At 43.8% G+C, this 15,460-nt stretch overlaps 1 protein-coding gene and 1 long non-coding RNA gene across 2 annotated transcripts in view; both read right to left on the minus strand.

Annotated features, from left to right (window-relative positions):
* The window catches only part of MRPS28 (mitochondrial ribosomal protein S28), a 32,388-nt gene extending 22,486 nt beyond the window's left edge, over positions 1-9,902 (minus strand). The window contains exons 1-2 of the mRNA XM_079983231.1: positions 9,602-9,902; positions 2,366-2,547 (exon numbers count right to left, since the gene is read on the minus strand). Coding sequence (XP_079839357.1) covers positions 2,366-2,547; positions 9,602-9,736 — 317 coding nt within the window. The 5' untranslated portion in view covers positions 9,737-9,902. The remainder of the gene's footprint in view (positions 1-2,365; positions 2,548-9,601) is intronic.
* Positions 9,903-10,314: 412 nt separating this feature from the next.
* Positions 10,315-15,436, minus strand: LOC307219784. The gene is made up of 3 exons (XR_013840555.1): positions 14,371-15,436; positions 11,196-11,952; positions 10,315-10,907 (listed from the first exon to the last, which is right to left on the minus strand). It is a non-coding gene; the product is annotated as an uncharacterized lncRNA (long non-coding RNA).
* Between the last annotated feature and the right edge of the window lie 24 nt (positions 15,437-15,460).

Raw genomic sequence — 15,460 nt, forward strand, 5'->3', positions numbered from 1 at the left:
ACAACAAAGTGGGTGGCAAAACAAAAAGTACACTGTAAGGCAACTAAGCGAATAATATGATGTCCACAGTAGATAAAGAGTTATAATTTCCAAAGTATATACTACTATAAATAAAGTTGGGGAGTTATTTGCTGGAAGAATGCATAGATTCAGCCTGCAATCACACAGCTACTATGTGTGAGTGCTGTAAAAAAAAAAGAAAAGCTGTCTATTGCTTGACAGTAGACATACTGGCACCACATGCATTGTTTAGACTAAGAGCTATGGTGAATGTGTAACAGCAGCTCTAAAATACTACCCTCTTTGAATTTAAACTTCTTTAAATATAAAATAGCAGCTATTCTCTTAAAAACACATACACTTCTATGATACAGAAACAGGACAAGGAAAACCATCTTGTCAAAGATTTCTTTCTGGGATTTCAGTAGTTTGTGGCTAGAAGCGTAAGCATTACATACTTTATTTGCCAGCAACCATCTCAAGTCACTGAAACTCACACCACTTTTTCTTTTGAGGAGGAAGTTAAGGAAAAATGAACACACACAAAAAGAAACTGTTAATAATCAGATAGCTTTGGCTATTCATTGTTAAAGAGAGAAGAGCTTGCAAGGGTGTAAGTCAGCACATCTATTTAACATATTTTACAAAGCTTAGGAATTCCATCCAGTGAGGAAAGGAACAAGTTACAACAAAACCTTTTTGTTATAGTTTACAATCCTGGTTTACAGACTCTATTTTTGAAACAAGTTTTCCTTTAAATAGCTTACCTTTTGCACAGAAGTTTAACCAAATTTATTTAACTTAAAGTATTTCACTTAAGTCCATGGTTATTACTTGTAAACTAGCTAAAGAATTATAAAGTTTCACAGGCATGTTAGGGGACATGGGAGGGGCAAGTGTTTCAATCCTTCTCCCTCCTATTTTCTCATCTCCTGACCTCACAAACCAACCCTGTCTACCACTCCCAGTCTCTCCTTCCCTACCTCCAATAGCAACAACAACTTCAATGATGGACAGAAAGATAAGAAACTCTTCTCCCAGCTTCCCATCCTTTCATCCATCAATGTGGGGTTGTGTAGGGAGTCAAGTCTGCTTTACTCCAGTTGACTGTAGCAATTAGTGCAGATCCTCTGAAATGGACTGTGTTACCCACTCTTCAGGCCATGTGCTCAGCTAGCAGACAAAGCACAGGAAATAGACCCAGTACCCATTGGAATGAGAATTCAAAGTGTAACTCTTTCTCTTTGAATGTGATGGAGTGTTGGGAAATAGCTGGTATGTATACAGTGATACCTCGGGTTACATACGGTTCAGGTTACATATGATTCAGGTTACAGACTCTGCTAACCCAGAAATAGTACCTCGGGTTAAGAACTTTGCTTCAGGATGAGAACAGAAATCGTGCTCCGGCGGCACAGTGGCAGCAGGCGGCCCCATTAGCTAAAGTGGTGCTTCAGGCTAAGAACGGACCTCCGGAACGAATTAAGTACACAACCCGAGGTACGACTGTATTTTAATCTTATCTGACCCCACTGTTGCATGGCAAAATTATCTAAAACCAGAGACCCAGAGCCACATCTGTCTAGTTATTTCAATTCGGTCAGCTCTCATCTCTCTTCTGCTCCCCATACCTCAATTCCTAGAACTATCTCAAACCCTAACTTCCCATGAACAGCATAGAGATCTGTGGGAAGGGCCTCTCTCCAAAATCATTTTTCTCTCTTCTGTTAAGACTTGTTTTACTCAGTTTGCTTTCTACTCTACCCTGTTCCTTCACCCATTCTGTGTCCTGAGGCCCATCTGATGCCTCATGCAATTCCTGCTAGAATGCAGGAGCACGTGTGACAGCAGCAGGAGATCATTGCCAGCAACAATATGAGCAGATTTAAAAAGTACTAAAAGCAATCTTTAGCCATAGCTGCCTGTTTTAGCTCCTTCCCTTCTTCTGGAGCCAGGACAAGCAGGAGAAAAATAATACACCTGTACTGCCTCATTAAGAGGCAGAGGGGTGAACAGGTTCCTATACTGTCATAGAAGCCTCTCTATGACATTAAATGCAAAGTATCTTTTATGGTCACTTCCCTTAGCAGCTGGAAAGAAAAGAAAAAACAGACTTTTAAGGCAATGTCTAAACCAATGATAAGATTGTGAAGTTTCAATATCTGAGGGTGAACTTGCCTGAAATACATGAATATCCAACTTTTATCACACATATTATATAATAATAATAATAATAATTTATACCCTGCCCATCTGGCTGGGTTTCCCCAGCCACTCTGGGTGGCTTCCAACAAAATATTAAAATACAATGGTCTGTTAAACATTAAAAGCTTCCCTAAACTTCCATCATGAATGTTTTACTTACTCGCCATCTACTTCTGGTCGCTTGCATACACAATGAAATTTGCCACCAAAATCTATATACAGATCATCTTCTGTGATGTGGAAAATTTCTCCAATGGCAATTTTGTCTTTGCAAGGTCCCATCTGAATTAAAGGAGAGCGCCTCAACATGGATGCAAAGGATTCCGCCTTCCTGGAAGGAACCTAAATAAAAAAATATTAATTTTTCTTTTAGTTACACATTTGGTGCACCAGCTCATTCAACAAAACACTAAATAAGCATACTTTTGTTTTAGATCATTTGATTCCCAATCTAGAGACAACAATAGGCAGTAATAGCCTACATTCAATGATCCACCTATATAGAGTCAAAAAACTACTGAAGCTATTTTTTAAAACCTGCTATGTGGAGAAAAGACTGGTATTGAGTAATTCCACTCTCACACCAAATGAGTGTGTCAAAACTAGCACGTCCTATCAACTGCTGTAATGATAAGCTGGGATAACCACCAAGGTGCCTTCTAGATGTTGTGAACTATTAACTCTTATAATCCCTGACCACTGATCACTCTAGCTGGGGCCAATGGGAGTTTTAGCCCATAACATCTGCAAGGCACCATATTGGCTACCCCTCAGCCAAGGACATTTACTTGATTGGGACTGATTCTACTGAAGCTTCTTATCAAGGAAGTAGCACAGGCTGATATATGAATGAGCCTTTCAGTTGCACATGCAGTCCCTTCACTTCTGTGTCAGCAAGGAAACTAACTTATTTTGTTTGAACCAGCTTGGGAGCAAGCCAGAATATCAAACCAACTTCCAATCATGGTTTCCTATCCAGGCATGTTCCGAAGCTTTTAACCACAGTTCTCTGGTATGGGCAAAACAGGAAACCTGTCATGACCTCAGAGCCTACTGGCGATCAAAACACAGAGCTGCAGATTCACCAGCTAAGTAGTCAAACTCTGAGCCTGATGTTGGTGTTCAGGGGATCACTAAATCAAGAACTGGGGGCAGGAGCAACATAAACCAGAACTAACAGAGCTAGGTCTGATGGAGATAGAAATGGAATCCTCATGGGCACCTTCTTCCCTGGGTCTGAAGAACCAAAGACCTCCCAACCCACCACGGAGGTCCAACAGGACAGAGAGTGCAGAAGCACTCATTGGAAGGCACTTTGGGTTAAATCTATATAGTTAGGTGCCACAAAGCTCCACTGCTCTAATGTGACTTCTTCTTCCTCTTCTCCCTCCTGCCTAGTGCCTCCTAAATGTGCTCTGGAGGGTCCCTAACCTCCCAGAGCTGGTTTTGGGAACATGTAGGAGGCTGGAAAGGGACGCAGGTGGCGCTGTGGGTTAAACCACAGAGCCTAGGACTTGCCGATCAGAAGGTCGCGGTTCAAATCCCTGCGACGGGGTGAGCTCCCGTTGCTCAGACCCAGCTCCTGCCAACCTAGCAGTTCAAAAGCACGTCAAAGTGCAAGTAGATAAATAGGTACTGCTCCGGCGGGAAGGTAAACGGCGTTTCCGTGCCGTGCTCTGGTTCGCCAGAAGCAGCTTAGTCATGCTGGCCACATGACCCGGAAGCTGTATGCCGGCTCCCTCGGCCAATAAAGTGAGATGAGTGCCGCAACCCCAGAGTCGGCCACGACTGGACCTAATGGTCAGGGGTCCCTTTACCTTTACCTTAGGAGGCTGGAAGGGACAAAAGAAAGGTGCATTGCACACACTGAAGTCTGTTGCACCAGCTGAGCTGCAGCACTACAAATGAAACATTGTTCCTCTAAGGCAGTGGTGGAGAACCCTTGGGTATCCTGAAGGGCCAAATATTCCCTAATCCTGCTGTGAAGATTGCAGTTCTCATGAAGGGAATGGACCTTAGAAGAGGGCTGAAGGAAAAAGCTCAGAAGGTCTCAGTCCACCTCTGTCACAGGCAGAGCTCTCTGAGGTTCTGCAACTGCTCACCTGCCCAGCCTTGTAGGCTACTTCAAAAGATCAGAACAGGGCAAAACTATAGTTAATTGAAAACTTCCTGATTTACGTGTTCTTGCCACAAAGGGAGGAGCAAAAGGACCTGCCTGTATGCACACCAAAAGGAATGTTCATCACTTGGCTCAATTAAACTAAGATATGATCAAACTGAGCATTACCACAAGGCCAGATAAACAAGGAGCTGCTATAAAGTTACTGCCAAAGGGCAGCTTATGGTAGAAAAGCTACCGTAATTATGTAATTATGTAATTATGCCACGCAGGTGGCTCTGTGGGTTAAAGCCTCAGTGCCTAGGGCTTGCCGATCGAAAGGTCGGCGGTTCGAATCCCTGCGGCGGGGTGCGCTCCCGCTGCTCGGTCCCAGCGCCTGCCAACCTAGCAGTTCGAAAGCACCCTCGGGTGCAAGTAGATAAATAGGGACCGCTTACCAGCGGGAAGGTAAACGGCGTTTCCGTGTGCGGCTCTGGCTCTGGCTCTGGCCAGAGCAGCGATGTCACGCTGGCCACGTGACCCGGAAGTGTCTCCGGACAGCGCTGGCCCCTGGCCTCTTAAGTGAGATGGGCGCACAACCCCAGAGTCTGTCAAGACTGGCCCGTACGGGCAGGGGTACCTTTACCTTTTACCCTCAGAATTCTGTTGCCAGGTGTAGAGTTTCAATTTAGAACATTTTTAAGTAGCATGGTTAAGAACACAAGAACTTGTTGAAATCTAGTAAAGCTGAATGTTTCAAGATATAGGACACATAAAGTACTTCTTCACATAACACAGGGTTAAAATATGGAATTCGATCCCACAAGAGACAGTGATGGCCACCAACTTAGCTTTAAGAGGATTGTTTGTTTGCTTGTTTCATAAAATTTATACACCGCTTGATTGTAAAAAAAACCCCTCTCAATGCTGATTAGACAATTGCATGGAGAATAAGGATAAGGATATCAGTGACTAATAGGCATGTTGGCTATGCTCTGTCTCCACTGTTTCTGAATACCAGTTGTTGGAAATCGCAGGAGAGGAAAGAGCTCTTATGTTATGGTCCTGCTTGTGAGTTTCTCACAGGCATCTGCATGGCCACTGTGAAAACAGGATGCTAGGCTACACAAGCAACTGGCCTGATCCTACAAGGCTGTTCTTATGTTTTCTTAACAGTGAATGAAGATGTGACATCCAGATATTCATATTTTCCTTACTTTCACAGTGATCATTCATGACATTCATGGTACAAAAAAAATGGCATACAAAAGACATTGTCCTGAACCATCCCAATTTGCATCATCCTAGCAGCTAATAAAGCCACTAGAAAACAGGAAAGTTATCACCCCTCTAAGAAAGCTATCCTAGTGGTGCAAATGCACAAAGCCAAGTAAGTGTCTCTGAGGTTAGGATGCCAACTCAACTGAGTCCTAGAATCCGGTCCATAACCAAGAAAAGAAAAGAGGATTTATGATAACAACATAGTTTTTCCCTTTAAGCCACGGGTAGCTAACCTTAGGCCCTCCAGATGTTGTTACACTCCAATTCCAATCATCCCCAACCAGCATGCGTAAAAGATATGTAACATTTGGAGGGCCAAAGGTTCGCCAACCCTGCTCTAAGTCTGCATGGCTGGAGCAAATACATAGACAAACTTTGAATGTTCATATATTACTTAATATAATATTGATAGAATGAATGAAAATAAGCATACTGTATAAAAAAGTGCAAACAAATTGAATAACAAGCTTTAAGTGACAAGCCAAGTGGAAACATATATTAGCACCATTCTGCTTTACAAGTACACAACCTCTTTCAAATACTGTCATCAACATTTGGGTAAACAGAATTTTAAAAACCAAAAGAATAACTATGCTAGCACATATTAGCAACAACAGAAACTTCCTTCTACCTTAGAAACTACTTGGTTTATCTGACAAAAGATTTTGTACCATTATTTGGCACATGGTGGTCAATAAACATATTAGTGTATGTACATTTTATATGTATACACAAGCCAACAGCAAATAAAGTTAATAAGGTGAGAACTGAAGGTAATGAGAATACAAACACATTCTGACTCGGAAGAACAATCTACAATGGACAATCTGAACATTTGCTGAAGCATGAAACCAAAAATATTACCTAGATGCTGAAAACACTAGACATAGATACAACCCAACCCAGTAAGAGACATGAGAACCACTCCTAGTCCTTGTTAGCACTGCTTAAAAAATAGCAGTCTGATGTGTTAGGCGTGCCGACAGAAAACAAACAGCAGGAGCAACCTAAGTGAAGTATTGACCTAGAATAATTTGTCAGCTAAATCTGGAGCCAAACTATTCTTATCCAAGATACCATACCACTTGTGTGTGTCATCTTACAAACAAATCACTAGTTTTGAATTAGAAATAAAGGCAACTATAAATATTAGGCACTAACCGATAGCCAAATATGATGAGGAATTGCATATGAGTGGGCCAGCAGAGGGTAGATGGAGTGCTAACAATTAACTAACAATTTAAACATCCTTTCTCAGTTCCCACCATAGAAATCAAGTGGGCTGCTACAAGACAGAGCCTCCTCCTCCTGCACATTTAGTATAGAAATGCAGTTTTTCCTCCCTCCTCTGCCAGCCCCCAGTTTGCCATTAAAAAAGAAGAAGTACACTTTGTGGGGTTATTTGCAAGTAATACAGCAAGAATAAACACATGCATAAAATGAAGTTTTGCAAAGGTATGTTTTTATACATATCTGTAGCTCACACAAACCAGATATATGCAAAGAAAAGTATGCCATACATGCTACTCTAACCAATCTATTACCCTCTAACTGATCTCATACCTCTAACCTCTCCCCCTTTCTTTTCTTGTGTGTCACTTCTTAACCTAAAGACAGGGCCTCATATTTTATGTACTTCGTTAATGTATTTGTCCAAGAAATATTCGCCTCATTCTTAGACTTCTGGAGATTAAATATAGCTAGTTTGTAGCTCTGGAAAGAAAAGCTTCCCAAGTTACATTTTTTCCCTAACACATTAAGAAGCTGTTTGGAGAAGATTTGGGGCTGCTCCACAAAATTACTTTTCTACAGATTTAAGTGGGTCGAACGGTTTTTCAGTACAAAGCAACAAACCAGATTGTATATCTAGCAGCAGTCTGCGAAACCAGAGCCATATTTCCCAGCTGTCACAATCAGAAATATAGCCTGGTTCATATGCTATGCTTGTTTGAGCACACGTCTGAGGATGGCTGCAACTGTTTGAATACCCTAAGATTCCAAGCTGTGACTTGGAAAGGACTTCCAGGACCAAGCGCCACCTTCAGTCTTGTGTACAACTCCATTAAAAGCTAGGTTAAAAATATGTATTTGCCCAATGAAATGCATGTCTGGACTGTGCAAAATGATCCACTGAGAATTGTTAGAAAGTGCTATTTCCTGAGAGGAACTAAAGAGAAAATAACAAGAGACTATGAGAAAAAGACTCCAACACAGACTGGGTATTTCTCTGTTCCTACTTCAAGCTATGAGTTTAAGTGTTAAATTTTCTTTCTATAATTTTCTTTTCTAATTAAAACCTAAATATTGCATATTAGCTGATAAAAAAGAGCTAGAAACAAATACTCACTGTGTTTTATATGCTGAATCTATGCACACTTATTCAGATTAGTTTGTGCGCTATGCCTACTTCAGTGTTGGTGATTCTTGAAGACTGCAGTCTCAAAAGCAAAAACTTATGCAGTCTTTTATTTATTTTGTCTGTTTATACAAAAATGTATATCCTGCCCATGGTGTTGTCTGTTTATATAAAAAAGTATAAGAAAATATACCCAAATGAAGGAGCTTGTATTCCAAAAATTTGGCTTCATTGTGAGTACTTATTCGGTTTCATCATGAATAATAAAAACCGACGGCCAAAAAAACCTGTGAGCTCTATTTTGTTCTGGTCCTCGAAACAAATTCCTGGGCTCAGAATTATTTAATTCACAAGACCTATTTAAGCAGTCAAATTATGTGTGTGTAAACAATCAGGCTGATGGGGGGTGGGCCACTGCCAAGCCCTGACCACTTTGATCTTGTTTACAGCCCTCCACATATTTGACAGAGGTCTGAAGCTCGGAGCACTCTTTTTTCATGGAGGTTCCCTGAACAACAACAAAACAGAATTTACATGTGAGTAATCTAAATGCCCAAATTAGTGTATGTCTCACAGATCCACCACTCCAGTTGGTGGGTAGCAGCATTCTAGTAGAAATCTATTCAGTAGATCTGAATCTGCTCATCCCTATTTTACACTACCTACCAAGGCTGCAGCCATGTACACTCTGACCTGGGAGTAAGCCACATTGGGCAATAACCGGGGCTTACTCCCAAGTAAACATGCACAGACTCAGATCTTCCCGTCTTGGAAACCAGTCCTGCTACGTTCCACGAGCTTAAATGGTAAATGTACCCCTGACCATTAGGTCCCGTAGCCGACTCTGGGGTTGCGGCGCTCATCTCGCTTTATTGGCCGAGGGAGCCGGTGTACAGCTTCCGGGCCAGCATGAATAAGCTGCTTCTGGCGAACCAGAGCAGCGCACGGAAACACCGTTTACCTTCCCACCGGAGCAGTACCTATTTATCTACTTGCACTTTGATATGCTTTCGAACTGCTAGGTTGGCAGGAGCTGGGACCGAGCAACGGGAGCTCACCCCATCGTGATTCGAACCGCCAACCTTCTGATTCGCAAGTCCTAGGCTCTGTGGTTTAACCCACAGCACCACCCCTGTCGCTTACCTACAAGCAAATGTGGAAACCTAAGGCTACAACTCTCTTGTGTATTTTTGTTTGTTTGTTTAGTCGTTTAGTCGTGTCCGACTCTTCGTGACCCCATGGACCAGAGAACGCCAGGCACTCCTGTCCTCCACTGCCCCCCACAGCTTGGTCAGACTCATGCTGGTAACCTCGAAAACACTATCCAACCATCTCGTCCTCTGTCGCCCCCTTCTCCTTGTGCCCTTGTGTATTTTACCAGGGGGTAATTAATTACTCCATATAACTCTGCGGGGCCGGCTTCCGAGTAAACGCGCACACACGTGGCCAGGCAGTACCTCTCAGAAGTAAATGCGAGAGGGAAAAGAGAGGCAAAGAAGGGACTGGGAGGAGGGGAGGGGAGATTCCCACACAAAAAAGCATCCACTGACACACATCCACTAGCAGGGCCGGGTTTGTCGCCCTCCGCCCCGGAACAAACTCAAGCCATCCTAGAAGGAAGCAGGGGGAGGGTAAGGAGTGCACGTCCGAACGCGCCGCACCTCGCTTCCGCCGCCTCCTGGCCCCGAAAGACTTTGGCGCCGCCAGCCAAATGCCGTTCCTGTAGCCCCGCAGAGGACTCGCGCCTCTAACAAAGAGGCTCTCAGGTGTCTCGCGACGATAACGGCCGCCGCCATGGCAAACACCTGTCACGCGCTTTCCAGTCAGCCAAGCTCCTCCTGCGCCGGAAACGGTCCCTTCTCAAAGCCCGCCCCGAGAGGCAGAAAGGCTTAAACGTATCTGGGCATCACGCCGGAAGTAGCCTAGGGAGGCACAACCCTTCTCACTGCAGTTCCGCCCGAATGAAGTTCCGTAGCAACCAACCCGCGCGTCAGCGACGGCCGTTGACGCCCGCCCGTTCCCTTGAGGAGAAATCACGCCAGGAATCATCTCGTCACGTGGCCGACCACGCTCGCGATGCGGAAAGGAGCTTAAGTGTCTTGGCTTTGTGAACGCCGACAGCCTGTTGAGAGAGAACCGCGCATGCGCTTAAGCCAGACAGCAAGCTTGCTTATTTAATTATGGGAGCTGTAGCTACCAGTTACTTAATGGGCCATTTAGACATTGTAGAATGTAGATCCTTATATAGAAAGACACGAGGGAGGAAGGAGCAACCTCTGGAACTTAAGAGCAGAAATGCAAATAATAATAATAATAATAATAATAATAATAATGGGGTGGGGCCGAGGACAGGGGGGTTGGTTGGACCCCAGAATAGCTCACTGTAGATGCTGACCAAGGGTGGAAGGAAGAAGAGGGCAAAGTGAGGTTTGGAGAATCCTGAAACAGGGCCTGAAGCTCCACACAGGAGCATCCCCACACTGCAACATTTTGTTGCAGATCTCACCTATGACAGGGTATAGAGAAAATGGAGAATATGCAGAGCTACTGTCTTTTTTATTTTATTTTGTCCTATATCCCACAATGTAAAATCATTCTAATGCTACTTAAAATAGCAGTAAAATTATACCAATAGTCGTACCTTGGTTCTCAAACGTTTGACTTCTGAAAATGTTCGAAAACCAAGGTGCAGCTTCCGATTGGCTGCAGGAGCTTCCTGCACTCAATCAGAAGACGTGTCGGACATTCGGCTTCCAAAGAACATTTGCAAACTGGAACACTTGCTTCCGAGTTTGTGGCGTTCAGGAGCCAAAACAGATGAGTACCAAAGCGTTCCGAGAACCAAAGTACGACTCTAGTCTACAAACATTAGCCCCAATGAAGCCACTTACTAGTATGTATATTCCACCTTTTCAAGAAGCTTAAGGTACCATCCCCGATTCTGTCCCCCTTTATTCTCATGACAAGCTTATTGAAATGCTTTATTGTCATTGTACAACTTGTACACAGTGAGATTACACAAGCACCCCCCCTCGTTTCTCTTAGCCTTAATTCCCCTCGTTTACCTGAAAGTCAGTTGCCCTGTTGTTATCTTTTCATTCAGCAGCCTAACAACCCACAGATAGAAGCTGTTCTTTACCCTGTTGGTGTGACTAATCATGCTTCTATATCTTCTGCCTGAGGGCAGCAGATCAAGAAAGAGCCGGCCAGGGTGTGAATCTTCCCTGAGAATTTTCCTCACTCTCCTGAGGCAACATTATGAGGTACATGAGGCTGAGATCAGGGCTAGCACAAGAGATTTCACCACCACTGCCACTCTTACTCATCCACTTCTCCTACTGGTCGTGGTTATAGCTCCTTCACCTGAGTTACTTTGTTTTGTTGCTGCTAGATTGGTGGAGAACAATTGCTGGGAATAGCAAGTGGGGAGAGTGCTATTGCACACAGGTCCTGTTTGAAAGCTTCCCATAGGCATCTGGCTGGCCACTGCGAGAAAGAATTGCTGGACTAATGGGCCATTGGCCTAACCCAGCTTGCTCCTTTTTATGACCCTCTTGAGCCAGGCAGGCAAGATGTGGAGTCTTGTCACTGTTAAACCAGCAGTAGCATACCAAGAAGAAGAAATCTCCTTACAAACAATATGCCTGCTTCAGTCTGCCCAATGGTATGCTCAGTTTTGTATATAGCTTTTGACCAGCCTCTATAGATCAGGTTGCCATGAGCATATACCCCAGGCCTCTGGTAATGGCCCCTGAACCGAAACAGGTTCTCCAATATTGTGCTGCATTTTGGAGAAGACTAAAACAGAGCTAGATTTGTTGTGCATATTGTGCATGTTATGCTCCAAAACCCAGTGTTACTTGAGAGACATCACCACTCCTCTCTAAGGCCAGAGGGGTGCATGTGCCAGAGGAAGTAGGGGAAGGGTGGGTAACTATCACAAATGGCCCCAAGTATGGATCTGTTAGTTACTATAATGCAGGGGTAATTAACCTACGGTCCTGCATGTGGACTTCAATTACCCGGATATTTGTTGGATGTCAAACTCAGCCAAGAGCATAAGGTCAAACAGATTCCTCACTGGCCTTGCAGACAACTTCATTGTCCAGAAAGTGGGAGAAGCAACAAGAGGAACAGCCATTTTAGATCTGGTCCTAACCAATGTTGATGACCTGGTTAGTGGGGTAGAAGTGGAAGGATCATGAGGCGCGAGTGATCATGCTCTTCTGAAGTTTACTATACAGCGGAAAGGAGCAGCCAAGCATACTAGGACTCAATTTCTTGACTTTAAGAAAGCCGACTTCATAAAACTTAGGGAAGTGCTGGGTGAGATCCCATGGACAGTAATACTAAAAGGAAAGGGAGTTCATGATGGCTGGGAGTTTGTTAAGAGGGAGATAGTAAAAGCACAACTTCAGGCAATACCAATGAGACGGAAACATGGAAGGTGCCTAAAGAAGCCAGGGTGGCTATCTAAAGAACTTTTAACTGAGTTAAGATTAAAAAAGGATGTGTACAAAAAATGGAAAAGGGGGGAAACCACCAAAGAGGAATTCAAACAAATAGCCAGCACGTGTAGACACAAAGTCAGAAAAGCTAAAGCACAGAATGAACTCAGGCTTGCTAGAGAGGTTAAAAGCAACAAAAAAGGCTTTTATGGGTATGTTCGTAGCAAAAGGAAGAAGAAACAAACAGTGGGGTCACTCAGAGGAGAAGATGGTGAAATGCAAACAGGGGACACAGAAAGGGCTGAACTCCTCAATGCCTTCTTTGCCTCAGTCTTCTCCGATAAAGAAAACAATGCCCGACCTGAAAAATTTGGAGCAAATGATTCAGCAAAGGAAACACAGCCCAGAATAACTAAGGAGATAGTACAAGAATACTTGGCTAGTTTAGATGTATTCAAGTCTCCAGGGCCAGATGAACTGCATCCAAGAGTATTAAAAGAACTGGCAGATGTGATCTCAGAACCACTGGCAGTCATCTTTGAGAATTCCTGGAGAACAGGCGAAGTCCCGGCAGACTGGAGGAGGGCAAATGTTGTCCCTATTTTCAAAAAGGGGAAAAGAGAGGACCCAAATAATTACTGCCCAGTCAGTCTGACATCAATACCCGGGAAGATTCTGGAGCAGATCATTAAGCAAACAGTCTGTGAGCACCTAGAAAAGAATGCTGTGATCACCAATAGTCAGCATGGATTTCTGAAAAATAAGTCATGTCAGACTAACCTGATCTCGTTTTTTGACAGAATTACAAGCCTGGTAGATGAAGGGAACGCAGTGGATGTAGCCTACCTTGATTTCAGCAAGGCATTTGACAAGGTGCCCCATGATATTCTTGTAAAGAAGCTGGTAAAATGCGGTCTTGACTATGCTACCACCCAGTGGATTTGTAACTGGCTGACTGACCGAACCCAAAGGGTGCTCATCAATGGTTCCTCTTCATCCTGGAGAAGAGTGACTAGTGGGGTGCCACAGGGTTCTGTCTTGGGTCCAGTCTTATTCAACATCTTTATCAATGACTTGGATGATGGACTCAAGGGCATCCTGATCAAATTTGCAGATGACACCAAACTGGGAGGGGTGGCTAACACCCCAGAGGACAGGATCACACTTCAAAACGACCTTGACAGATTAGAGAACTGGGCCAAAACAAACAAGATGAATTTTAACAGGGAGAAATGTAAAGTATTGCACTTGGGCAAAAAAAATGAGAGGCACAAATACAAGATGGGTGACACCTGGCTTGAGAGCAGTACATGTGAAAAGGATCTAGGAGTCTTGGTTGACCACAAACTTGACATGAGCCAACAGTGTGACGCGGCAGCTAAAAAAGCCAATGCAATTCTGGGCTGCATCAATAGGAGTATAGCATCTAGATCAAGGGAAGTAATAGTGCCACTGTATTCTGCTCTGGTCAGACCTCACCTGGAGTACTGTGTCCAGTTCTGGGCACCACAGTTCAAGGAGGACACTGACAAACTGGAACATGTCCAGAGGAGGGCAACCAAAATGGTCAAAATGGTCCTCCAAATGAGGAACGGCTAAGGGAGCTGGGCATGTTTAGCTTGGAGAAGAGGAGGTTAAGGGGTGATATGATAGCCATGTTCAAATATATAAAAGGATGTCACATAGAGGAGGGAGAAAGGTTGTTTTCTGCTGCTCCAGAGAAGCGGACACGGAGCAATGGATCCAAACTACAAGAAAGAAGATTCCACCGAAACATTAGGAAGAACTTCCTGACAGTAAGAGCTGTTTGACAGTGGAATTTGCTGCCAAGGAGTGTGGTGGAGTCTTCTTCTTTGGAGGTCTTTAAGTAGAGGCTTGACAACCATGTCAGGAGTGCTCTGATGGTGTTTCCTGCTTGGCAGGGGCTTGGACTCGATGACCCTTGTGGTCTCTTCCAACTCTATGATTCTATGATTCTACACCTCGCATCAATCCTACCCAACATGGACAATGGTCTGGGATAATGGGAGTTGTAGTCCAACAACAATGAATTACAGTGGTACCTCGGGTTAAGAACTTAATTCGTTCTGGAGGTCCGTTCTTAACCTGAAACTGTTCTTAACCTGACGTACAACTTTAGCTAATAGGACCTCCCGCTACTCTGTTTTAGTCTTCTCCAAAATGCAGCACAATATTGGAGAACCTGTTCTCATCCTGAAGCAAAGTTCTTAACCCGAGGTACTATTTCTGGGTTAGCAGATCTGTAACCTGAAGCGTCTGTAACCCGAGGTACCACTGTACAAGGGTCTACCACATGAATTTGAAATCTAGGTAAGTTCCAAGTCAACTTTTGAAGAACAGTGTCAAATACTTTATATAAGCAGGTGATATAGGTTGGTGCACTGCACTGAATGTTAATCATAGTTTAAGTATAATGAATCACACCACTTTGAATTGTATTATGTTTGCTATTTTCCATTGCCCTGATACCGTTTTATTAAACAGGACTAACTTCAAGACAAAAAGGGGGGGGGGAGAGAGAAATTGTTGATTCCCAAGAATTTGTGCACAGGCGTCTAACCCTATGGCACTAGCAGAACAAGACTGTAGAGGACTATAGTTATGTACTGTACTTGTGATCCTTCTGTTACCGAAAAATTGGGATATTAAAGTAACAGAAGTAGATGCTTGGTTGGTTTCAGCACAAGACATAAACCTGCCTGACACATTACTTTTTCAAAAGTTTAGAAAACAAAACGCCCTCTTGCTGTTGTAAATATAATGGTTTATCTCAATATCTTCATTTAAAATAGTTTGTTCAAGTGCTTCCACCTTGTGGCTACTGTGAGACTAGCCTATTTTAGGTATGATTAAAAGGTAAAGGTACTCCTGACTGATAGGTCTAGTCGCCGACTCTGGGGTTGCGCGCTCATCTTGCTCTATAGGCCGAGGGAGCCGGTGTTTGTCCGCAGACAGCTTCCAGGTCATGTGGCCAGCATGACTAAGCTACTTCTGGTGAACCAGAGCAGCGCACAGAAACGCTGTTTACCTTCCCGCCAGAGCGGTACCTAT

This window comes from Podarcis cretensis (assembly GCF_951804945.1).
Source record: "Podarcis cretensis genome assembly, chromosome: 7".
Lineage (NCBI taxonomy): Eukaryota > Metazoa > Chordata > Lepidosauria > Squamata > Lacertidae > Podarcis > Podarcis cretensis.